At 39.9% G+C, this 24,970-nt stretch overlaps 1 protein-coding gene across 2 annotated transcripts in view; it reads left to right on the plus strand.

The window, feature by feature from the left end:
• The window catches only part of rtel1 (regulator of telomere elongation helicase 1), a 52,138-nt gene that overhangs the window by 14,479 nt on the left and 12,689 nt on the right, over positions 1-24,970 (plus strand). For both annotated transcript variants that reach the window (XM_057823232.1, XM_057823223.1), the window contains exons 16-27: positions 169-301; positions 4,270-4,383; positions 4,576-4,616; positions 4,705-4,790; positions 4,888-4,965; positions 5,967-6,044; positions 6,129-6,275; positions 8,583-8,698; positions 18,306-18,429; positions 23,317-23,479; positions 23,555-23,694; positions 23,774-23,869. In XM_057823232.1, the coding sequence (XP_057679215.1) occupies positions 169-301; positions 4,270-4,383; positions 4,576-4,616; positions 4,705-4,790; positions 4,888-4,965; positions 5,967-6,044; positions 6,129-6,275; positions 8,583-8,698; positions 18,306-18,429; positions 23,317-23,479; positions 23,555-23,694; positions 23,774-23,869 (1,316 nt within the window). The remainder of the gene's footprint in view (positions 1-168; positions 302-4,269; positions 4,384-4,575; positions 4,617-4,704; positions 4,791-4,887; positions 4,966-5,966; positions 6,045-6,128; positions 6,276-8,582; positions 8,699-18,305; positions 18,430-23,316; positions 23,480-23,554; positions 23,695-23,773; positions 23,870-24,970) is intronic.

Here is a 24,970-nt window from a genome sequence, read left to right on the forward strand (position 1 = left end):
TATAACATTTTTTTCCAATTGGGAGAAAATACTTTTACTTTTTACTTGTAAATTTTAAAGCAAGTAGATACTTGTACTAAAGTAATTTTTTTGCCCCTGTATCTGTACTTTTCCTTAAGTAAAAAAAATAATTACTTCATCCACCACTATTTATTTTGTATCTTCCAGGAAACATTCTCAGCTACTGGTGTTTTTCTCCGGGCTACAGCATGAAGGACCTGGAGAATCAAGGTGTTCGGTGCATCATTCTGACCAGTGGTACCCTCTCTCCCTTGAACTCCTTCACCTCTGAGATGAGGATGTATGTTTTTTTGTTTTGGTTTTTTTTTAAAGTCAAAATGTTAGCTTTTTTCTTGGCAAGGCTACAAGTGTGGAGATGCTTTGCTTTTCATTAATTTCATTCATTCATGCCCAGCCACCCCTGTTTGACCGCTCGAATCAGATTTCGACAAATTCCAGAAGTGTACGCGTTGCAGGCTCCCTTTCGACTACGCCCTTCATCTTAAAGGGGGATTTCAGAATTTTGGACATCAGGCTTAATCTTCGAGTTAGCGAGGGTTTAATTAGTTGGTGTAGTTGATTCTAACATATTCCATGTAGATTGTTAGTTTCAGTGCTCCAGAGTGGCTAAGCTAGCGCGAGTCAATTAGGCCGACTTAGCATGCTAATAAAAAAACAACATACATATGCACTAGGGTTGTGACATCTTAGGCACCCCACGATTCAATTCGATTACGATTCAGGGTGCTACGATTCGATTATTGAACGATGATCACGGTATTGACGATGGTAACAGTTATCATAATTATCACGATTATCGATGCATCGTACATTACTAATTAATAAAGTAGCCAAACAAATTTGTGTCCATTATTAATTAAAAATATCCTAATGAATCAACAGGAACGATGGAAACATGCCCATACAACAAAAAGCTGCCCTTAAACTGCTTTTTTTTAACAAGAAAGCGCAAAATCATTAACCATTTTAAAGGCAGTACTTATTCTCAACATGCGTATACAAAACAAGATGCTCTTTTTCACAAGAAGGTGCAAAAACATTAGCTGTTTCAAACAGCAGTACTTATTTCTCTCAACAATACAATAAAATTTACACTGGTGGAATTAATTCCACATTTTCTGGAATCAAACAAAGTGTCTTTAGAAATAAGACTTCTTTTAACCAATATACTTTGTTTTCAGATTTCTCGACTATTTTGCATGTTTGTAGTGTTACCGCTGATTTTACACGTTCTGCATCTGGAATAACTTTTGTACACCACCAAACAATGAACAACTTGACATGGAAATACAAGTCGCTAATTAGCATCGCGCTCGGCGCTTACTAGTAACATCTCAAAAACAACAACAAAAAAGGCTAAACAATACAACACGGTTCGTGTACTCACCTCTGATAGATGGACACGGGACCTAGCAAAACACTAGGGACTTTTTACAATTAACATGACTTGAACCTACTGGTGGACAACTGAAAGACGAGGAGCAACGAACTATCTCTCTTGCCCTCTCGCTCTAAAAAATAACTTGCGCATAGAACTGCGACTGCCGGGTCCCTCTGCCTGTCTCATACACAAATTTATTTTCCAGTCTTTTGAAAAGGAGTAAATCTCTCGCTCAGTAACCGGCAGCATCCATCATAACGTTGTGCGTGCGTCCATTAAAGGTATCTAGGCGGCAGATGTGTCTTGAATTTCGTTCCGCTACGAGCGGCTGTCATAAAGTTAGGGAAAATCATTGTTTTTGAACATTTATGAATCGTAATCGAATCGTCACGTGTCAAATTGTGATGCATTTAATAATCGATTTTTTGGCACTCCCTTTGTATGCACACATGAAAATCATCGACGACCCATGCAATCAATAGTGTTGGCTATGTTTTCAGGATAAAAATATCAAAACTTCCCATTGTCAATATTGCATGTCAATATTTGCAGTATGAACAGCAACATTTGCAATCCAGAAGCACTGCAGAGAACAAGACGGAGTGATATCACATCGTTGTTGTTTTTTTTCACCGCTGATTTTTTATGTCGTAGCCAGCAGCAAGTAACCAGTTTATATTGTTCCTCGTTCTTCATAGGGAATTTGTGGAAACTTTCCTTGGCCCATTTCTTCTGTCTTTTTCCACAACTTCTAAATGCACATTTCATGTTGCCGGCTGTCCGTTAACTAAGCAAACTGTTGCTGCATTCGTGAAAGGTGGGAAGTCAGAGTTTCTGACCTCTCATCTGAAAAAATATCATTGGGAAGCCTCCATTATTTAATCGCTTACGAGAAGGCAGGTTTGCGGGAGGTCAAAATGTCTTTTGATGGCCAAAATAAAAAAAATAAAAAACTTGTCGCGATCCGCCATCTTTGCTGTTTACATTCGCATTGAACGCTTTGAGGTCGCAACTTGTAAGCTCCGAGCGGGAGATGTCCGACTTCCAACCATCCTCGAATGAAGCATGAGCACGAGTGGCTGAAACACTCATCTCTATCGGGTCGTATTACGCATTAAAAAAGATTAGTCCTGCAGAATGAAATAAATTACGGCCGTTTTTTTGTGACATTATTTTGATTGCATGGGTGTTTTGGAACAATGACCTGTTTTTTGAATTTATTTGACAATGGTGAATCTGTTCGTTGAGCTGTATCGTTTTTTTTTTTTTTTTTTTTTTTTTTTTTTTTTTTTTTTTTTTTATTGGCATGCTAATTTGGTCCCATTGAGTCGCGCTAGCTTAGCCACTCTGGAGCCCAGTGTCAAAATTATGAACGTCCGCATTAACAGTTGTGGCAATAAAGTGTTGTTTTTTTGACAAAAAAAAGGACATTTCCAATGAAAAAAACAAACGTTAAAATTCCAAATGTAATATGTACAGTATCTATTCTTACAGTTTGTATCCAGTTAACATCAGTCATATGTCAAAATCTTAATCTTAATTGTGTGAAACCAGCCTATTATTTTGTTTTGGTTCCCTGGAAATTAGCCAAAAACTTTCCCATTCATTTTTAATGGGAACTTTCCCATTCACTTTTAATGGGAATTTGCAATGGATTTTACATTGCATTGATGCCATTGACGGCCACGTATGTCGAATCTATTGATGCCAATGTACTTGGATTCCATTGACGCATAAGTAAGTCGATGCCATTGACGGCAAGGGACGTCCAAATTTCCCATTCATTTTCAATGGCAAAAAAATTAATGCCTCCAAATCAACAGGAAATGACCGGATAGCAATAGGACGTGTCCCCCAAATGTCTCCGATTCCATTGACGGCCATGGACGTCCAAATTTTTCCCATTCATTTTCAATGGCAAAAAAAAAAAAAAACAATGTGCAACAAAGTTTTGTTTTTTAAGTCTTTGGGTTTTTTTTGCACATTTTACATTTTTAATGTTTTTTTTTTTTTTTTTTTTTTTTTTAATTCACATTTTTTGCAGTTCTCACAGTTTTTCACGTTTTTATAATCATTAGTTTTGCTGTTCGTGTTTTTCCCAATTATTTATTTAATTATTTATTTTTTAATTCACATTTTTTGCAGTTCTCACAGTTTTTCACGTTTTTATAATCATTAGTTTTGCTGTTCGTGTTTTTCGCAATTATTTTTTTTTCCCCGAAACTTTTTCATGGTATTTCGCAATGTATCAATCAACGGCAAGGACTGCTACAGGGGTTGGACAAAATAATGGAAACACTTAACATTTCGGCATCATAATCATTGAACATAATTTTTAAAGAATGGCATGAGGAACGTTCTAATGACGATGAGCATCTCTTATGGCCGACACAATCCCCAAACCTCAACATTATTGAGAATTTATGGTCAGTTCTAGACATTCAACTAAGAGGTCAATTTCCACCACCATTTTCTCTAAAAAAGTTAGAGTGTATTCTAACTGAAGAATGGCTTAGAATTCCTTTGGAACAATTCACAAGTTATATGAATCAATACCTCGGAAAAATGAGGATGTAATTGCTGCAAAAGGCAGACCTATACTATATTAAATTAGTTTTTGTTGATTTTTAAGGTGTTTCCATTATTTTTTCCAACCCCTGTATGTTCGTCACTGCCATAGACAGCTATATCTGTCAAACCCAAAACACGATGCATCAGTCGATTCCATAAATTCTATTGATGGATAATTCCGTTAATTCCAATTGGGATAAAAAGTTACTGACCAGAAGAGCAAAGCATCCCCATGGTATTTCTCCAGAAATGATGTATTCTAGTCAATTGTGTTTTTCCTCTTACTTCATGTGCAGAAAATTTCAAGTGTCTTTGGAAAACAGCCATGTAATTGAGCGGGATCAAATCTTTGTAAGTGTCATTGAACAGGGACCAGACAGGGTACAGTTGAGTTCAGCATATGATCGAAGGTCAGTACTTCTTAGAAACGTCATGTACACGATAACACATAGCTGTTCTGGACATGATTTTTATTTTACAATTGAAGTTTGGCAAATGTGCTATTTACTCAGTGGTACATATGTTAATATTAAATAATACTTTGATAATGCTAAAACAAATTTTGCCAATGTTTGATTTTTTTCCTTTTTTTTTTTTTAAAGATTTCTTCCTGAGAACCTGTCATCTTTAGGAAACACCGTGGGTAAATAAAACTTGGATACAAGGACACTCACAATTGACCCTCTTTGCAAATGAAGCAATATTCTGAAAGCGCTTTGTCGTCTTCTTAGTCAATCTGACCCGGGTTGTACCACATGGTCTCCTTTTGTTTTTCCCATCGTTCTACTTAATGGAAAAAACCTTGGAGTTCTGGAGAGTACGTCAAGATTAAATGAACTCAATATTGTTGTTAATGCATTTTGCAAGTTTTTAATCGCTTTTTAAATTGTACTTTTTTCTGCTGCTCTCACTAGGAACACGGACATGCAGATCGCATTGAAAGCGTAAAGCCAATGTTTATTGAGCAAAAAGGGAAAGGAGCCTTTACTGAGGTAAATGTGCCAGTATTTCTGCCGCACCTTTCTGCATATTTCTACCATCGAGCAGAATCTTCATATCTCTCAAAACACATGACGAAACCCCTAAATTTGGTTGGTTGAAATTCAGATCGATGCCAATGATACAATATTGTGGTAAAATACACAATTCCTAATGAAGCTAATAATTAATACTTAATTAAATGTTTTGTCATCAAAATATAGCCTCCAACATTTTGCAATAATGAACAATTAATAAAAGTAACTAGAAAATGCTAATTCTGGAAAAATTGCATGGGAATGATTCTCTGCTTCCTCTTGTTTTTGGTTCACTACATGTTAATTTTGGTCCACCTCTCATTTTGGTGCATTTTCTGGTCATTTCCTATTGATTTTTGAGCCACTTCCTGTTAATTTTGGCAGAAATACAGACGGGTCACTTCCTATTGATTTTGGGCCACTTCCTGTTCATTTTTTAGCATTCTCAGGTGACTTCCTGCTGATTTTGGTTTCCTCCCTTTAAATTTTTGGCATTTACGGATTACTTCCTGTTAATTTTGGGTCACTTTTGTTCATTTCGGGGGATTTGCGGATCACTTCCTGTTAATTTTAGATCCTTTAAGGATCAATTCCTGTTATTTTGGAGCATTTATGGGTACCTTCCTGTTAATTTTGGGTCATTTATTAATCATATCCTGTTGATTTTGGCTCACTTCCTGTAATTTAGTGGCACTGACAGGTCACGTCTTGTTTATTTGGGGTCTTTATAAGTCATCGCATATTGATTTTGGGTCACTTCCTGTTAATTTTGGGGCATTTTTGGGTCACTTCCTATTGGTTCTGGGTCATTTGCAGGTCACTACCTATTAAATTTGGCCCATTTTTTTTGGTAAGTTCCTTTCAATTTTGGGGCATTAACATGTCATTTCCTGTTAATTTACGGTCTTTGTGGGTCTTGTATGGGTCGCTTCCTCTTCATAAATTGTGTGAGAAATGTCACTCCCTTGTGTTTTCAGACTATTGGAGCGTATTACAATAAAGTGAGTGATTCGCAATCAAGAGGCGGAATCTTTGCTGCAGTGTGTCGAGGAAAGGTGGTTGTTTTTCCCCTTCATCATATGCAAGAGGATTGTTTTTTTCCCTATTATTACAGCCGTAAACATTTCTTTCTTTTGCAGGCTAGCGAGGGTCTGGATTTTGCAAATACATATGGTCGCGGTGTTATCATTACCGGACTCCCTTTTCCACCGAAGATGGACCCCCGGGTCATTCTGAAGATGCAATTCTTGGATGAGATGAACCGAAAAAAATTAGGTGGAGAGAAGGTAAGGTGATTATTTTTTAGAACGTGTGTGGTTGTGTTATAACTCCGTCCTAGCAGCTAAATGCAGAGGCACAGTTTCAGTGACCAGCTCAATCTAGTGTTAAAACTGAGAAGTAGAACTGAGTGGAGGCTGAGCTCAAGCTTATTGTGCGGGGCCGTCAAATAAGAAATGTTTTAAATTTGCTGCGGGCCAATAAATAACTTTTCACTTGAAAGACCGTGCTAAGCCAAAAACGCTATCACTCACTTGGAACCATCGAGATGTCAACGGGAAAAGTGATTGGCTTCCATTTCTCATTTAGTTTCTATGTTATTCTTTCAATATGACTGGTAGACACCTCTTCAAAACAATTTTATTCATTTCGGGGACTTGTCACTACAGTGGACATCTGTTCAAAAGTTATCGTTAGCTTAATGCCAGCCCAGGGTACAGAATATGGGTTATGGTAATTTGTAAAAGAGGGAAAATGGCAAACACCTAGACCATAGACGTCCATTCCATTTCAAAATGGATTGGGCGTTTTATCACCGTCAATGGCAGTCAGAGTTATTCTATGTGAGGTCACAAGAGTTTTCTAAAACAAAACAAATAAAATAAATATATAGAATTACAAGAAAAAAATACACACGGGCCATATTTCTTTTTTCAATTTATTACCATTTGTATTCTTTTTTTTTTTTTTTAATTCATTTATCTTCCGAGCCATTTATTCAGTTTTTAATTTTTTATTTTCTAAAATTCATTTTATTTTATTTAGAATTTTTTTTTTTTCGAGTTACGTTTACAGAAATACTTATTACTATTTAAATAATTGATTTTTCCCCAAAATAGTTCCTTCAATTAATGTTTTCATTTTACTTAAATTTATTTTTATAGCTTTTTTTTTTTTTATCGCTCATTGGAAAATATGTGGAATTGTAAGACCTCAGTCCTTTCTATATGTAAGAATATTTAAAGGGAACCCCGACAGAAAGACTTGTAGTTCTTATAAGATAAATGTTAGAATGAGTTATAATAATTTAATATTCAAACCCCTCTTAATGTTTTCGTTTTTATAAAATTTGAAAAATTTGTTTAACTAGTAGGTTGCCATTATTGTTGAAGATGCAATGCACTGTAGGCGGTGACGTCACTGGACAGCGCTGCTGTACTTTCGCAGTCACTCATCAGCTACATAAATGTCGTTGGTTCTGCCCTTCAATTTGAACCCGAGCGGAAAAGTGATGGGCAGGACAGCACTGTCGATATTTCACAAAACGAGCAGCAAAAGCAATTAAACGAAGGTCTCCAGCGGGATTTGAACCTGAATTTCCTGTGTGACAGACGAGCACGTAGACCAGAGGACTGTGCTTCTGCATGATATTGGAGTCATGATTTGTGTTGTCTCTCTCTGTGCAGTAAAACCTGAAAAGGAAACGCAACTGAAAAGAAAGTGCAGCTGGCTTGACCCGGGAATTAGAAAACGCGGCTCACTTTAGACGGCAAGCAGACAACAATAAGATAGGGATTGTGTAAAAGGTTTTATTGAACACACAAAAAAACACGCGATCGCAAAAAGGAGACACAAAAAGGGTCTGTTACAGTAGGTTGGGATAAATAAAATAAAAAAACAAGGAAAAAATGCAGTGATAGGCAGACAAGCGAAAAAAAAAACAAGGCAATGATGCAACTAGCAACGAAAGGATATACAAACTGTTTAGTAGCAGCAAGTCAATATCTCGGCAAGCCGCCTAGGATCTGTTTAAAGACACTGCTGATGAACTGGTATTGGATGCAGGTACAATGTTGGGAACTCATGCCACAGCTCTGTATCAAAACAATCTGATCAGCAGGAGAATGTGACAAAATCATACGAGTTTTCATACTAGCTTTTCTTGCTAGCTAGCAAAGCGATTCTGCCAGTCCAGTCCACCCTCGTCATCACCCCCAGCGTGCATTGCGCGCGTAAAACATGGCGCCCTCCGTAGGTCAAAATATGTACTAAATATTATAGATTTTTAAATTAATGGCAATAATATGTTTCTAATAACATATTTTAGTTTAAAAAAACAATTGTCGCTTATTAGAGCCTACAAGTAATTAAGTCCGAGGTTCCCTTTAAGAAAAAAAAAAAAAAAACTGTGCATGAAAGGGTTAACGGATACAAAGCAAAATTTCCTTGCCATGACAACAGAAATGTCATCAAATGATATAGTTCCTGGAGAAATTTATTTTGTATAGGACTGGCACAAGGGGTTAAATGAAGTTGAGGATTATGGTACGAGTCTTGCTTTGATACATTTAGGGGTTTGTATGCATCTTTTGCAGTTCCTTACAGGGCAAGAGTGGTACAGAGAGCAGGCTTTCAGAGCTGTCAACCAGGCTATTGGCAGGGTCATTCGCCACAAGGATGACTATGGAGCCATCTTCCTTTGTGATCAGAGGTCAGATGGTTTATCATTTTTAATGTGATCCAGTCTTTTAATGATTTACAAAAGGCCTTTTTACTTTTTTTTTTTTTTTTAACATGCCTCTCAAACCAATTTGTTGATTCGGTTCTGCCTTTTGGATCATTGTCCAATTGCAGCAACTATACCCTTTTGAGCTTCAACTGATGGCCTAACGTTCTTCTGAGAAGCATGTCACCATCCCATGTGTTTAGCATTCGGTAGCACTTTGCTCTCTAGCTGTGGCTGTTGAGAAAGCGTAATATCAAAAATTTTGACCTAATCTGGAAAATGTGTTGACAAATTTGCAAATACATTGTTTTCATTGATGATAGCCAACTTTCCAGGCCCTTAGGAAGCAAAACATGCCAATTCCGTAATAGTCACTCCCTGCATCTTTAGGATTAGGCCATAATGTGTTTTTTTTTTTTTTTCTAAGACATTCATTAAACTCTCTGGCTGCCATTGACAGCACTAGACGTCCAAATACATTTTGACTGGGAGGGGGCGAATGAACGTTTGTTACCCGTCAAAATGGATTGGATGTCTAGCGCCATCGTTGGCACTGAAACATGAGCATTCACAGTAGGGCTGGGCGATATGACCTTAAGTACGTCACAGTAATCATGATAAATTGAGCAGATTTACCTCAATAACGATAAATGACGATAAATTCGCCCAAGCGGACTGTTACATAATTTGAAAATCTGAATCAATGCATTAAATACAATTATACATGCAATTGTACGTGCAGTCTAAACATGAAGTATAAAAATGTATTGTAAACCATAAGAATTCAAGTATGAACATTTATAACAGCTTGTATGACATGAGTAATGTACAACATTATAAAAATCAATACAACGACTTTGCAAACATGTCATTGTAACATAAATGACTTTCAACTTGAACAGTACACTTCAAAGAGACAACTTATTGTTAATGCCTGCTGTGACATAATTTCTCAACACAAGTGTTTACTTCAAGGTTCAGGTTTTTTTTCCCCCCAGAGCATTTTTAATACATGCACGCACACATGCACCCCCCATACAGACGCACACACGCGCGCACACACACACACACGCACACACACACACACACACACACACACACATTCAAGCTATATTTGTCTTGTCACTTGTCCTATGACGGGTTAGATTTCTTAAATGTATACTTTTGAATAGCAGTCCACTGTAGTGAGAAATGTCTCTGAAAGGGTTATTGTTTATAATCAAGTTTTTTTTCAATCCAATATTTTATATTATTTATTAATTTATTTTGAAATGGTCGAATTGGAAATATGTTAACTCTTTAGTTGCCATTCAATTACTACCACCAAGCCCAGTCAAAATGGATTGGACGTCTATCGCTTTCAATTGAAACAAGTGAGTTAAAAATGGAATTGTTATAAGTAGTAATATGTAAGCACTCTGGCCAACTACACAACTATTATGTTGGTTCAAATAGTATTTTGTGAGGTGCTACTTGGTATGAAAAGATTGACAACCACTGCAATTGACAACCAAACAGTGTACCGTATTTATTATTCAGCCATCAAATGGTATATTAAATGCTAGTTGCCATTCATGGACTTTATCTGTTACAGAAGTTGGCCTGGCAGCAGGAAACTGTGGCGACACCTTCCAACAGCTGACAATTATGCATGGTGTAGCAGCTTTTAAAGTAGCCACTCATTGCTGTGGGGGGAAAAAAACATTTATCACTACTTTTATTAAATCATAAAATGTGATTTTAAATGAAGTAAAATATTTTATTGAAAACCTAAGCCACATATTTCCAGACTAGGTGCATTAATTTGGAAAAAAAATAGTAATCATAGAATAAAATTGTCATTTTAGGCTTAGGTTTGACGAAGAAATGATATACAGTAGTGTGTCCATAAAGTCTCTGTACCATTTCAAAAATATATTGAAGATGCAATTGATGTGGTATTTTATTTAGATTTTTTCTATTGTATTCAGTGTTATTAAAGTTTTTGTGTGATTCAGTGATCCTTTTAGTGAAAGAGGTGCTGTTATAATAACCCTAAAAAATGGCTACCTCTCAAGAGAAGGCGCAATGTTTCTCATGGTTTTTTGAAACAAACTGGGATAGGCAGACTCTGCAAAAGTACGTAGATAAGTATGGAAAGGATCCACCATCGCGTCTGTCAATTCATGCATGTCACAAAAAAATGTATGAAGACATGGATAGTGTTAGATAATGAGAGGAGCAGGTAACCAAGAACATCTAATGAAAACATTGATCGTGTAAGACGATGCTTTTCTTTTTCTCCCACAAAGTCCTTGGCCACCACGTTCATCAGATATCGCTTCCCTGGACTTCTTTCTACGAGGCTATGTTAAAGATATTGTGTATCGAACAAAGATACGGGACATTACTGACCTAAAGCAAAGGCTTACTGATGCCATTGATGAGGCTATGCTAAAGCAAACATAGCAAGAAATCGAGTACCGTCTTCATGTGCTTTGTGCAACTAATAGTGCCCATGTAGAAGTTTATTCATTCATTCATCATTCATTTTCCGAGCCACTCATCCTCACAAGGGTCACGGAGGTGCTGGAGCCAATCCCAGCCAACTATGGGCAGCAGGCAGGGTACACCCTGAATCGGTTGAAGTGTATTAAATGAAGTTTAAAAAAAATAAAATCAAAAACCTTTAATAAACGCTGAATACAATAAAATAAATTTGAATAAAATATCTCATCAATTTAAAACAATTCAAATGGTAAAGAGACTTTATGAGCACCCTGTATCTTAAAGGCGATATGAGCAACAAAATTTTCCTCTTGTGCTGTCTACTGTGCAACATGTGGAGATTTAGAATGACAGTCATTTAACCAAAAAAACACTCACGAGGGTTAAAGATGGCACTGATGCATGCCATGCCATCCTCAATGCCGCCAACACAGGTCTGGGTGTCTCCTACACATTGAGTCTTTCCTCCACAGTAACACTGCAGGTTCGCACCTAGATGAAAGAAAATAATTAACTAGTTCATTTTCATTGACAGCTATAGGCATGAAATCCATTATAAATGGGATTGCCTGATCATGTGTCACTGCATTTGATGATGTTAGATGCCCAATTTTGCGATGACTATTTTTGACGATATGGGAATAAAAATGCTGGAAAAAAATGTAATTTTTTTCCAATTAAGAAAATTTTTATTGCACACAATATTTTAACAACCCACGTTTACACAATTACAGTGCATTGTAAACCGCATAAATCTGGTGCGATGTGTAATTGACACAACTTGAAATGGAAACAAATGTCCAAAGTAGTGTTTAACCTCAGAATTCAAATGTAACTTAACTAAATTACTCCAACTAACATTAAAACTAATAGTTTAAAACTTGTCTCCCTCTCGTAGACCTTCAATAAGACATAGCTTGTCATATAAGCGCTTTTATTTATTTTTTTAATACGAGACTGTGTCCTTTATTATACATTATTATATTTATAGTAGGGCTGTCAAAATTATCGCGTTAACGGGCGGTAATTTTTAAAATTAATCACATTAAAATATTTGACGCAATTAACGCACATGCCCGGCTCAAACATTAAAATGACACCACAGTGCAATGCCAACTTGTTACATGTGTTTTTGGGAGTTTTGTCGCCCTCTGCTGGCGCTTGGGTGCGACTGATTTTATGGGCTTAAGCACCCATGAGCATTGTGTAATTATTGACATCAACAATGGCACGCTACTAGTTTATTTTTTGATTGAAAATTTTACAAATTTTATTAAAACGAAAAGAAAGAGGGGTTTTAATATAACATTTCTATAACTTGTACTAACATTTATCTTTTAAGAGCTACAAGTCTTTCTATCCATGGATCGCTTTAACAGAATTTTAATAATGATAATGCCATCTTGTTGATTTATTGTCATAATAAACAAATACAGTACTTATGTACCGTATGTTGAATGTATATATCCATCTTGTGTCTTTTCTATTCCAACAATAATTTACAGAAAAATATGGCATATTTTAGAGATGGTTTGAATTGCGATTAATTACGATTAATTAATTTTTAAGCTGTTATTAACTCGATTGAAAATTTTAATCGTTTGACAGCCCTAATTTATAGCAATCAGAGTAAAAATCTGGTAGATTTGGGAGGTGCACCTATGACTACAGCATAAAAAATGCAATCGGAAAGCATCTGACACATCCAAGATGGTACCTTGACGCCAATAGGCAGCCCAATTCAACAAGACATCTACATACTGTATGCATGTATACACATGTATGTACAACAAACAGCTTGCGAAAGATGGCATACTAATTTGAATGGCCCAATGATTTTTAGGCGCAATAACGTTTAACTTTAAGAGCGACGCGCATGCCTCAAGGGATGCACCACAAACTATGTTGGGAAATTTCACCTAATTTTTCTTAAACCTAAACTTTCATTGCACTTAGTATGCGCATGTCATTGGCCAGTAAATCCTCACTTATTCTACAGTACTTGGAAACAAAACTTGATTCTGCGGCTGAAGGTTTTCGGTGCAGCTCTACTTAATACAGTGATCCCTGGTTTTTCGCGGTTAACGGGAACCAGAACCCACCGGGATAAGTGAAAAACCGTGAAGAATTTTTTTTGTGTGTGTGTTCAATATTACTCAGATTTAGCATTGGAAAGAGATACATGTAAGACATGCTTTTTCACTTTTTTTTTTATTTTTTAAATTATATATACATATATATAAATATTTTATAATATAAATTGTTTTTAAGCACTTCAAATGTAATAATTATGTTTTAAACATTTTACTATCCCCCCGAATTATTTTTAAACAAGAATGAAGGAGAAAAATGTTTGTCTTTATTAAATTTTTCATTGAGTCCACTCAAATCCGCTGAAGCTGCTCACTTACACACAATGAGTTGCCAAAGCAACTGCTTAACAAGTTAAACGATGATTGACGCATGCGGCGCTTTGTTGAACATTTCGGCAAGTTTCAGCTTCCAAGTGTGTCTTGCAAGATCAAACCTTAACGTCAGTCAATCATTGTTAACATTTAGAAGCAACTTCAGTGCACTGCCTGTCCCAAAAAAAAGCGGCAGGAGAGAGAGTGGAAGACTACATGATCGGATCGGGACAGCCCTATAAAATACTTCATTCATTTATTTATTTATTTTTAATCGAAAAAAAATCTGCGTTGGAATGAAGGTAGGAAGTTTGAAGCGCGGGATCACTGTACTCATTTGAGGACAAAGTCGGCATCGTTGTCCTACCCTTCCAGGAACATCTGAAATTAAACGTGCACATCTGTAGTGGCGTTTTCCGTAATGTCTGACGTCATCAGATCACTGCAGCTTAACTACCGCGATATTACCACCAAAAATACATCGGCATCTGTGAATGACGAAGGACTCACTCACCCTGACTGATGGGCAACAAGACAAGAAGAGCAACAAGAATGGTCTTCATGGTGTTCACTTGTTTGAGTTCTTCCTCTGGGTGACCTTTATTTGCAGCCTTTATATCCAAAATCCTCCTCTTATGGAGCCACGACCTATTTAACGTTAACTGTGTTTTGACGGAAATTCCTTTCTTGCACAACAGCAATCACGTCAATCCTGATCTGGTACAAAAAAAGAAGAAGAAAAAAACAGGGTTTGAATGTTGGCCAAGTTCAATATTGATTTTGTTTTTCTATGTTGGGTTTGTTCCCATTTCTCCCTGTGTACTGACTTTTTTTATGGACTAATGTCGTACGAAATGTAGAAACAACCCTGTCACAAAATGGGCTATTTTATAACACGATATCGATATACCACAAAATATTATTTTAATTATTTGGTTAAAAAAAAAAAAATTATACAGCAACTATGACAGCCTTTCGCACACTTAATTTTTGAATTTACATTAAACTGACCTGCCACTAATGTTACATGAATCAAGTGGTGCTTCAACCTAAAACTATCCAGTATAAACAGAAGCAGCATAGTAGCATACATATTTTTACTCAAATGCAAAGCTATCCAATTATCTTCTTATACTTGTTAACAGTGGTTTTGATTTTTAAGACCTTTTTATATTAAAGTGCCTACGACAGGATAAAAAAGTCTTAAATAGCATTATTATGTGAATTAGAATCATATTTTGAGACGATTCGACTATATACAACAATTTGGCAAAGCGCAGAAATTAGATTTTTAATCTGCCGTTTAGCCACGCCTACCACTATAGGGCTGTAACGTCCCCAACAGGAGGATGACATTGGCAGGGTCACGGTTTCATCTGATTTAGAATTCAGCCCATTGAGGCGGAATTATTCAGAACGAGGAAAATACAACGAAGAGAGCCGCAAAATGTCATTGTTTCAGTCTGTCTATTCCAATATCTATACAGGATATTCTTTTTATCGAAGTATTTTTTTCCCCAATTGCTAAATAAATGGTATCGTCATGACATAACAGTCTTGTGCTAAATGGAATATGAAATATTAAAAATGCTTTTATTCAGTACGACATGGCAAAATTACTCCATAATGGTCAAAACTGCCCACTTCTTGCACCTCCCAAACTATATTTTATGCCACCGGAGTTACACCGGAGTAAACAAACCAGGAGGCGTGACAGCTAGCTGACATGCTAACCCCAACCAAGTGATGTTTCAAAGTCTTTTTCTCGGCGTTCGAAGCAAAAAATCACACAAAACTACTCAGCATCATGTCACACGGTGGTGGTGTTGTCGATTGTCTTCGCTGATTGGTAACCCGCCCGGCGGCGAGTAAGTTACAGCTCGTCTGATTGATTCCCCTGCTGCGGGCAGGAGAGCTAGTTTGCCGGGGAAGCAGCTGGACAAACCGGCCGACGTCGGCGGAGTGCGTAGCTGCCCCATGGTCAACACGAATATGGCGTAAAATAATGCTGTACTACACGGCGAAGACCTAAACAGTGAGCGAGCGTTGTTGTGCAGCTAATGGCAGGATGTGTCTAACCCTTAACACAAGGTCGCAATTTCTGATGGGGTCGAAAATTTGACAAAACACCAAACACACGAAGAGGGCAAGAACAGGTTTGTTCATAGTGATAAAGATGATAAACAGGTAAAATGTTGATTGTTTGTATATTGTCATATCCTACTGCATAGATAATAGAGCTGGGAAAAAATATCACCTGGCAATATATCGCCATCCTTTATGTCACGATCTGAGTATCAATACCTTTTTATATGTAGCGATACTTTAGATACTTTTAATGTGCTGCGCCAACGCACACGAGCCAACAAACTAGAGCTGTCCCAATCCAATCACTCTCCGTGAGACTGTCAAGATTGCTTGCTAAAGTTAACGATGAGTGACAGCTGTTGAGGCTTTGATGTTCCCAGAGAAGCCTGGGAGCGCTATACTTGAAAGACGCCGCATCGTTGAGCTTGTTTAAACACTTGCTGTAGTGTCATTGGCAATTCATTGTGTGTGTCTGTAATACCCCTTTCCCACTGAAACTAGTGTGTCATCGCGCGTTTTTCCAAGCCGATGCAACCCGCTAGCAATTGGCATTTGGCACCTTTCCCATTGACAAAAAAAAAAGCCGTGTCTTTTTTTTTTTTTTTTTCCCACCCGTCTAACCCCCAACCCCTCCTCAGCAGTGCGTAAGGTTCGTGACGTCACTACGCTAAGATGCGCTTCGACAAGTGCGACCGAATTCATTCAGTTCAAGGAAGTAAACAATGCAAAGCAACATAGAAGCTTCCTTTCCGTTTGTGTTCTCTCATTTCATGCTTTTTACTGCCCTCAAAATGGTCAAAATGCAGCAAAGGATCAAAGCTCTGCTTGTGCTGAGGCAACGTAGGCGACGTGAATTTTGGCTTGAAATTGAAAGGAGTCGTGTACGTCACAGAAGGAGGAGAAGAGCCTTTGTTTCATCTGTTATGGCTATTGCTAACGCTGCTACACCGACTGTTCGCTGTATGTGGACCCCGGCTAGAGCACATGGTTTTTGTTTTTTGTTATGACGCATCACGTACTAGCCTACGTCACCACGTAGATTAGCGTGTTGACTGTTGACCCGGGGTTTTGCTTTCACACTGCATGGCGATCAGAGCCGAGGTGATTTTAACGCGAGTCGCTTGGCGGGTTGATTGACACGGGTCGCTACACCTTTCCCACTGCCACCAAAAGCCGATTGTTAGCGGATTGACACGGGTTTTTTGGCCAGTGGGAAAGGGGTGTGAATGTTCTCAGCAGTGGGAGTGGATTTGAGTGGCTCAATGAAGCATTTCATAAAGACAAGTATTTATTTACGTTATTCTTATTTAAAAATAATTCAGTGGGACAGTTACGTTTAAAACTTTAAAACTTTTTTTTTTTTTTTTTTTAACTGTTTTTTTTTTTCAGTATCGGATCGGGACTATAAAATGTGTTTTAAGTAGCTGTTGTTCTATTTTGCACAGGAACAGTTGCTGCAACAGTTGATGCACTTTTTTATGTTAAAAAAATGTCGAATGCCATGTAATTTAAACGGGATACATGCCTCTGTGTTTTTATAGATTTTAAATGGTAATATGTTGCCATAGTTTAAAGTATCGCAATACGTATCGGATCGCCACACATGTATCAAGATACTGATCGGATCGTGACAAAATGGATCGTCCCAGCCCTAATAGAGGATAAAATCACGAAATTCCTAGCACCTACCAACGTTTGCTTACAAAGTGGTAAATTGACCCCACAACCAAGTCGTTTGGGGATTTTCCATGTTTAACTAATCAGACTCACGTGTATGCAAACAGCCTATCCACTGTTTTTCTTCACATCCCAACTTTATTGAATTTGGAACTGTTGCTGAAAAAACATGCCATTATGGGCCCTTGACATTAAAGTAGTGTTGAGAATTGTTGGCATGAAACCGATTTGATATGTATATACTGTATGTTGTTGTGTTTGTTGTGATTCAATACTAAAATGGTATCTTTAAAGCCATAAAGTTTCATTTATGACTGTTTAGTTTGGAAGTGATATCTTTAAAGCGGAAGTTTCAATTACCATTCGGCTCGGTTTGTATCAGAATCGGGCGATATGATACAGAGGGAAAAAAATAAATTTTAAAAGGGAGGACTGGCTGAGGAATGCTCATGTTTCAGTGCCATAGACCGTGCTAGACGTCCAATCTATTTTCACTGCGAGAGGAAAATAAATTAATTTTCATTTGCTCTTTCACAGTCAAAATGGATTGGACATCTAGCACCGTCAATAATGGCAGCCAAAGAGTTAAAGGTGCTGTGAAATACTACAGCAAGTGACGTTAAAATGATAGCAGACCATATTGTGGACACATCAATCCATAAAAGTGACAGGAAAAAAGCTAAATATTGAAATCACATCCTAATTAATCATCCTTTCTCAGCTGCATTGGCCCCGCCCACAAAAAAAAAATAAATCCAAACAGAAGGTGATATATCAGTATTTTTTTTAACATGGTATTGGTACAGTTTCGGCATCAGGCAATACCAATACAGCTGGATGTTGGAATTAGTGTCAGTAGCCAAAAAATGATATTGGTGCAACACTAATTGTGGGTGATATGTTGTAAATATGACTAATGTCAAATCTTTTCACAGGTTTAAAAGCAAAGATGTACAATCTCACCTTCCATCTTGGTTGAAGCCCTATGTACGGTCTTATGACAACTTTGGGAACATTGTCCGTGATGTCTGCCAGTTCTTCAGAGTGGCACAGAAAATGGTATGTCTGTTGTTCTTAATTCACGCCACCAGTGCTGTATGATATGATGATATCTCGCCAAACTGATATATAACTTTCATTCGACTTTTTATCTATTGTCATTATCGCCATAAATAGACCTGTTTCTGCAATGCCTATCCACTTAATTGTTAGCTCCCCATTTGGAATTGCCCAACTGGCTCCCCCAGCTAACCGTACGTGGGTAATGCATGCAGACAATTGAAAATTGGAAGGCATTTCTCCACTCTGAACTCAAACAACACAATTCATTCCAAAAGTCCACAACATTAATCATTAAAACTACTCACAAGTAATAGTAGATAATAAGATATCTTTAGATTTGCACAAAAATATGTATGCAACTTTGCTCCTTCTGTTTAGACTGGGTAGTTTTTAGGTTGCAGCACTACTTGATATATTTAACATTTGTGGCAGGTCGATTTAATGCCAATTTATAAATAAGGCGAGTGGGGGAAAGCTGACATAATTGCTAAGTTTTCACCAAATAATTGAAAACCTATTACAGTCCCTGACAAAAGTCTTGTCGCTTATCCATTTTATAGAAACAATTGCTAATAACTAGGGCTGTCAAACGATTAAAATTTTTAATCGAGTTAATTACAGCTTAAAAATTAATTAATCGCAATTAATCGCAATTCAAACCATCTATGAAATATGCCATATTTTCTGTAAATTATATATATATTCTGTAAAATAAATTGTTGGAATGGAAAGATAAGACACAAGATGGATATATACAGTGGGGACTGGGGAGAACAAGTATTTGATACACTGCCAATGTGGCAGTGTATCAAATACTTGTTCTCCCCACTGTACATTCAACATACGGTACATAAGGACTGTAGTGGGCATTTCACTCTACTGTCATTTAAATCTGTCTATGCTGTCCTCACTCCGAAGCGTCTACTTTTTCCAAAGCTAGACAGCTAGTGAACGACGCCTTAATAATCAGACTTCTTCCTTTTTCATCTGATTTATTAATAAAATAGCCTCAAACCATTGTCCTCTTTAGACCGTCGTAAAACTACAAAAAAAAAAAGTACACAAGCATTGCATTAGCAACAACGTTAGCTTAGCACGCTATACAGGTTCACTAAACATAAACAAAAAGCGTCTCATACAAAAAAATATAGCATTTCGCTTACCAACATAATATGTACATTCTTTACAACAACCATACTTACGGACAAATCTTGTCCAAGGATCATATAAGCACAACATTACAACGTAGGCGTCAGCCTGAGACGTCGTGCAGCCATATTGAACTGGCAAGAAAAAAATAAACCATGTCGCAAAGCGACCACAAGAGTTCGCTGTTAGACAGCACAAAAAGCCTTGCTGTAAAACTTACCAAAAGGCAGAATACTGTCTGAGCGGGACATGTGCGTTAATTGCGTCAAATATTTTAAGGTGATTAATTTAAAAAATTAATTACCGCGCGTTAACGTGATCATTTTGACAGCCCTACTAATAACCTGACTTTTAATTATTCAATTGGTTTCAGAAATGGCTCATATGAAAGCTAAGACCCTCCCAAATGATGTTGAATGTACAAAAATATATTTGTTTCACTGAAAAAAGATTTGTCATTTAATGAAGAAATAAAGGTCAAATTTTGGCAAGACAAAAGTTTTGTCTGCTACAGAAAGTAGTGTGAAAATTGAACAAAAAATGTACTTCAGATACAAAAAAAATTTCCACTGCTGCAGAGCTCCACGAGACCTGGTCACCTGAAGTCCCTGTGTCAACCAGAACTGTCAGGGAGCGCACGGGCAGGCAGGTTGTGTGGACCCAAATGCAAGGAAACAACAACGCAAGGCAGCTGGCAGAGAACTCAAAAAATGGTTTTAATTATAACTAACAAAAGCACAAAGTACAAACAAAAGGACTGGGGATCAAAAGGCAAGGTTCTAAACAAAACTTACTTAAACGGAGGGACTGGTACACGAAGGCTTGGAGAGGTCTTGACTTTGAGACAGACAGACATTGACAATGACGCAACAAGGAGTGAACAGAAAATGGGAGCTTATATACACACAAGCAGACAAGGGGTAACGAGACAACAAGGAACAGGTGAGCACAGGAGGATAGTCTAGGAGAAGGCACATCAGGTGAAATCAATGGGCAATCACAGGGACAAGTCACACTAGGAGAAAACAAACACAAAACCTAACAGTACCCCCCCCTCAAGGGACGGATCCCAGACGTCCTGAAGAAACAAAAAGTCAGAAGGTTGCTCGGGGGAAGGAGCAACACCAGCCCGTCAGGGCCAGTCAGGCGGGCGTCCAGGACGCCAGACATGGGTTGACCGCAAGGGTCGATCTGGAGGGCGTCCAGGGCGCCAGACGTTGGGCGACCGCACGGGCCGATCAGGTGGGCGTCCCAGACGAGGCAGTGCTCGGTCCTTCATGCCGCCAAGCCGTGGCAAGAAGCGGGGAGCAGCATCGTCGGGGCGAGGGCCAGGAACTTCGGCGTTTGCTGGCGGGACAGCAGCGGTGTCGTCTGCTGGCGGGACAGCAGCGGTGTCGTCTGCTGGCGGGACAGCAGCGGTGTCGTCTGCTGGCGGGACAGCAGCGGTGTCGTCTGCTGGCGGGACAGCAGCGGAGTCGTCTGCTGGCGGGACAGCAGCGGAGTCGTCTGCTGGCGGGACAGCAGCGGAGTCGTCTGCTGGCGGGACAGCAGCGGACTCGTCTGCTGGCGGGACAGCAGCGGACTCGTCTGCTGGCGGGACAGCAGCGGACTCGTCTGCTGGCGGGACAGCAGCGGACTCGTCTGCTGGCGGGACAGCAGCGGACTCGTCTGCTGGCGGGACAGCAGCGGAGTCGCAGGAGTCTGCTGGCGGGACAGCAGCGGAGTCGCAGGAGTCTGCTGGCGGGACAGCAGCGGAGTCGCAGGAGTCTGCTGGCGGGACAGCAGCGGAGTCGCAGGAGTCTGCTGGCGGGACAGCAGCGGAGTCGCAGGAGTCTGCTGGCGGGACAGCAGCGGAGTCGCAGGAGACTGCTGGCGGAACAGCAGCGGAGTCGCAGGAGACTGCTGGCGGAACAGCAGCGGAGTCGGCGCGGGTGGCACTTGACTGCGGGGAGTCGGCGCGGGTGGCACTTGACTGCGGGGAGTCGGCGCGGGTGGCACTTGACTGCGGGGAGTCGGCGCGGGAGCCACTTGACTGCGGGGAGCCGGCGCTGGAGGAACTTGACTGCGGGGAGCCGACGCTGGAGGAACTTGACTGCGGGGAGCCGACGCTGGAGGAACTTGACTGCGGGGAGCCGGCGCGGGAGGAACTTGACTGCGGGGAGCCGGCGCGGGAGGAACTTGACTGCGGGGAGCCGGCGCGGGAGGAGCTTGACTGCGGGGAGCCGGCGCGGGAGGAGCTTGACTGCGGGGAGCCGGCGCGGGAGGAGCTTGACTGCGGGGAGCCGGCGCGGGAGGAGCTTGACTGCGGGGAGCCGGCGCGGGAGGAGCTTGACTGCGGGAGGAGCTTGACTGCTGGGAGCCGGCGCGGGAGGAGCTTGACTGCGGGGAGCCGGCGCGGGAGGAGCTTGACTGCGGGGAGCCGGCGCGGGAGGAGCTTGACTGCGGGGAGCCGGCGCGGGAGGAGCTTGACTGCGGGGAGCCGGCGCGGGAGGAGCTTGACTGCGGGGAGCCGGCGCGGGAGGAGCTTGACTGCGGGGAGCCGGCGCGGGAGGAACTTGACTGCGGGGAGCCGGCGATGGAGGAACTTGACTGCGGGGAGCCGGCGCGGGAGGCACTTGACTGCGGGGAGCCGGCGCGGGAGCTTCGGGAACCCACGACGTCAGCACCGCCGTCGGCGTTGACGGCCACGCCGAGGCTTTTGCTGAGTGCCTTCAGGTGGCAGGGGCGGCAGAATAGCCCCATTAGGCCGCAGTGAGCCTGGGCGTCCCCGCAGACCACCCCGGGGGGGTCCCCGATAGATGGCCCAACGGGATCCCAGGTAGGAGTCTTTGGCCAAGATTTCAGAACGGGACACAAAGTGCGACGGGTGGAAAGAAAAATTACCAGGGGAAACAGAGGGCGTGAAATCAAAATCCAGGTCGGAGTCAGAATCAGAGTCCAAAAATATATGCCGAGGGAACACAAAATCGGGGGAACGGGCAGAAAGCCGTCGGCGAGCATGCCGGTGCCGGTTGTTTCCCGCTGGGTCCACTAGTGGTTGCGTCATTCTGTCAGGGAGCGCACGGGCAGGCCGGTTGTGTGGACCCAAATACAAGGAAACAACAACGCAAGGCAGCTGGCAGAGAACTCAAAAAATGGTTTTAATTATAACTAACAAAAGCACAAAGTACAAACAAAAGGACTGGGGATCAAAAGGCAAGGTTCTAAACAAAACTTACTTAAACGGAGGGACTGGTACACGAAGGCTTGGAGAGGTCTTGACTTTGAGACAGACAGACATTGACAATGACGCAACAAGGAGTGAACAGAAAATGGGAGCTTATATACACACAAGCAGACAAGGGGTAACGAGACAACAAGGAACAGGTGAGCACAGGAGGATAGTCTAGGAGAAGGCACATCAGGTGAAATCCATGGGCAATCACAGGGACAAGTCACACTAGGAGAAAACAAACACAAAACCTAACAAGAACAGTCTGTCAAATTCTGTCTAGAAATGGCCTCCATGGTCGAATCAGTGCCCAGAAACCACACACACACACAGTAACACATACATACAATACAATACATACATACATACATACAGTAACATACAGTAACACACGTGCTACTGCTACTATTTTATTGTATGTATTGATACTTTTTATCATTTTATAGTATGGATTGAATTATAACAAAAAAGTTTTTCCTTGTCCGATCAGTGGGTTTTGATCAGATTTTGTTTTGTCTATCCAGAGGCCTGTGTTGGAGAAGAATCCTGCGACTGATCAGTTACTCTGTCCCGCAAGTAGTTCTGAGTTGTCTGTCCCTCATTGTTCTGGTGCTACCCAAAAGCCATGCACTCAGAAGGCGAAAATTGTGGAGATGCACACTTCTACCCTTAAAAGGAGAAGAACCGGTGCGTGTTTATTTGAACTTTTAGGAACCACTTCAATCCAAGGTTTTTATTTTGTCTACTCCTATCTCCTTCTAGATGAAGATATTGAATATGCGAGTATTTTTAAACAATACGAGTCGCCGAGTCAAAAGTCTAAAATGAAACCAGGCAGTCTGTTTGATGCCTTGGAGCGAGTAGAGCAAAGACGACGCAATGACGCTTTGGGAGAAGAGATGGTAGGTTGATTTTTTTCATGTTTGTTTATTATATACGTAGTTGTCCTTTGATTTTGATTGCATTTTTGCCTATTTCTAGCAAAGCAATTGGTCCACACTGTCGCTTCAATACGACAAGAAGATGGATGAAATGATGCGAGGGGGGAAACGCAAAATAAATTTGGTGCCAGAACAGGTAGCAACTGTTTGGTTATTCTCATTGGTATTTTTAGATTTTTTTTTGTTTAATTTAGGGCAAGAGAGTCTAGACTGCAGCATTTTTTTTTCAATCATTTACTAGTATTGACTTATTTACTCTTGGGGACTCCCTTTCATAACCAACATATGGTAAACACTAAAAAAACTTACTTCAGTTTCATTCTAAATGGTTGATCTATAAAAACTGCTTGGTTATTATTATTTTTTTTTTTTTGGTTAATTCTCTTTGAGCAGGAGAATTGCTCTCATGCAAACAAATTTAGTGTTTATTTTCCTTCACAAAGGAATTTCTTTTTTTAATTGAGGTACGCGCTGTATAATGTCGAATGTCACCATTTTATATTTCGCTTGTTAATAAACATGCAGGTGCATGCTAATACAGGTTTAGGGCAGCCCTCTACTGGCAAATTCCTAATCTACAGAAGGTTCCCTCTACTGGCTAATTCCTAATTTTAATTCCACAATTAATTAATCAGCCCATATACGAAAATATGAAATAGGACTTCAAAGATCGATACTGGCTCATGGGTCATAGCTACCAGGTTTCAAGACGATCGGTTCACGAATGGCGGAGGAGTCGTATTTAGAAGTTAGTGTCCACAAGAATGAGAACAACACTAGTGGCGATTTACAGTAACTGGCCTTCAGCCTCCCCCTTCCTCTAGAAAAATATCAAAGCCTGATAGTAGAGAAGCCCACCAGCAGCCTGCCATGTTGAAAAGATAAATACATAAAAATGATTAGTTTTGATATTAAGACTTGTGTATTATTGTAAGACATTTATGAACAATACTTAAATGTAGACTCTTCGAAAAAGGCAGTCTTGAAATAGTTTTAACAAAGAAACAAAAATATAATGCACATGTCAAAACTGCACTTTTATACTTGTAGCACTGTTTTAGCTCGTTGGGGTGGTAAGAAAAGCCAAGCGATGCACCAGGCTTATAAGGCACTTATTATTTATCTTATTATGACAAGCGTCTTAATGAAAAAAGAGGCCTACCTCTGTGTCTGTGTTCAGGTTGTCAAAAAGTATCGATACTGAAATGTTGTTCTGGATACCATATTTAATTGCAAA

The sequence above is a fragment of the Corythoichthys intestinalis genome, chromosome 2 (assembly GCF_030265065.1).
Source record: "Corythoichthys intestinalis isolate RoL2023-P3 chromosome 2, ASM3026506v1, whole genome shotgun sequence".
Classification (NCBI taxonomy): domain Eukaryota; kingdom Metazoa; phylum Chordata; class Actinopteri; order Syngnathiformes; family Syngnathidae; genus Corythoichthys; species Corythoichthys intestinalis.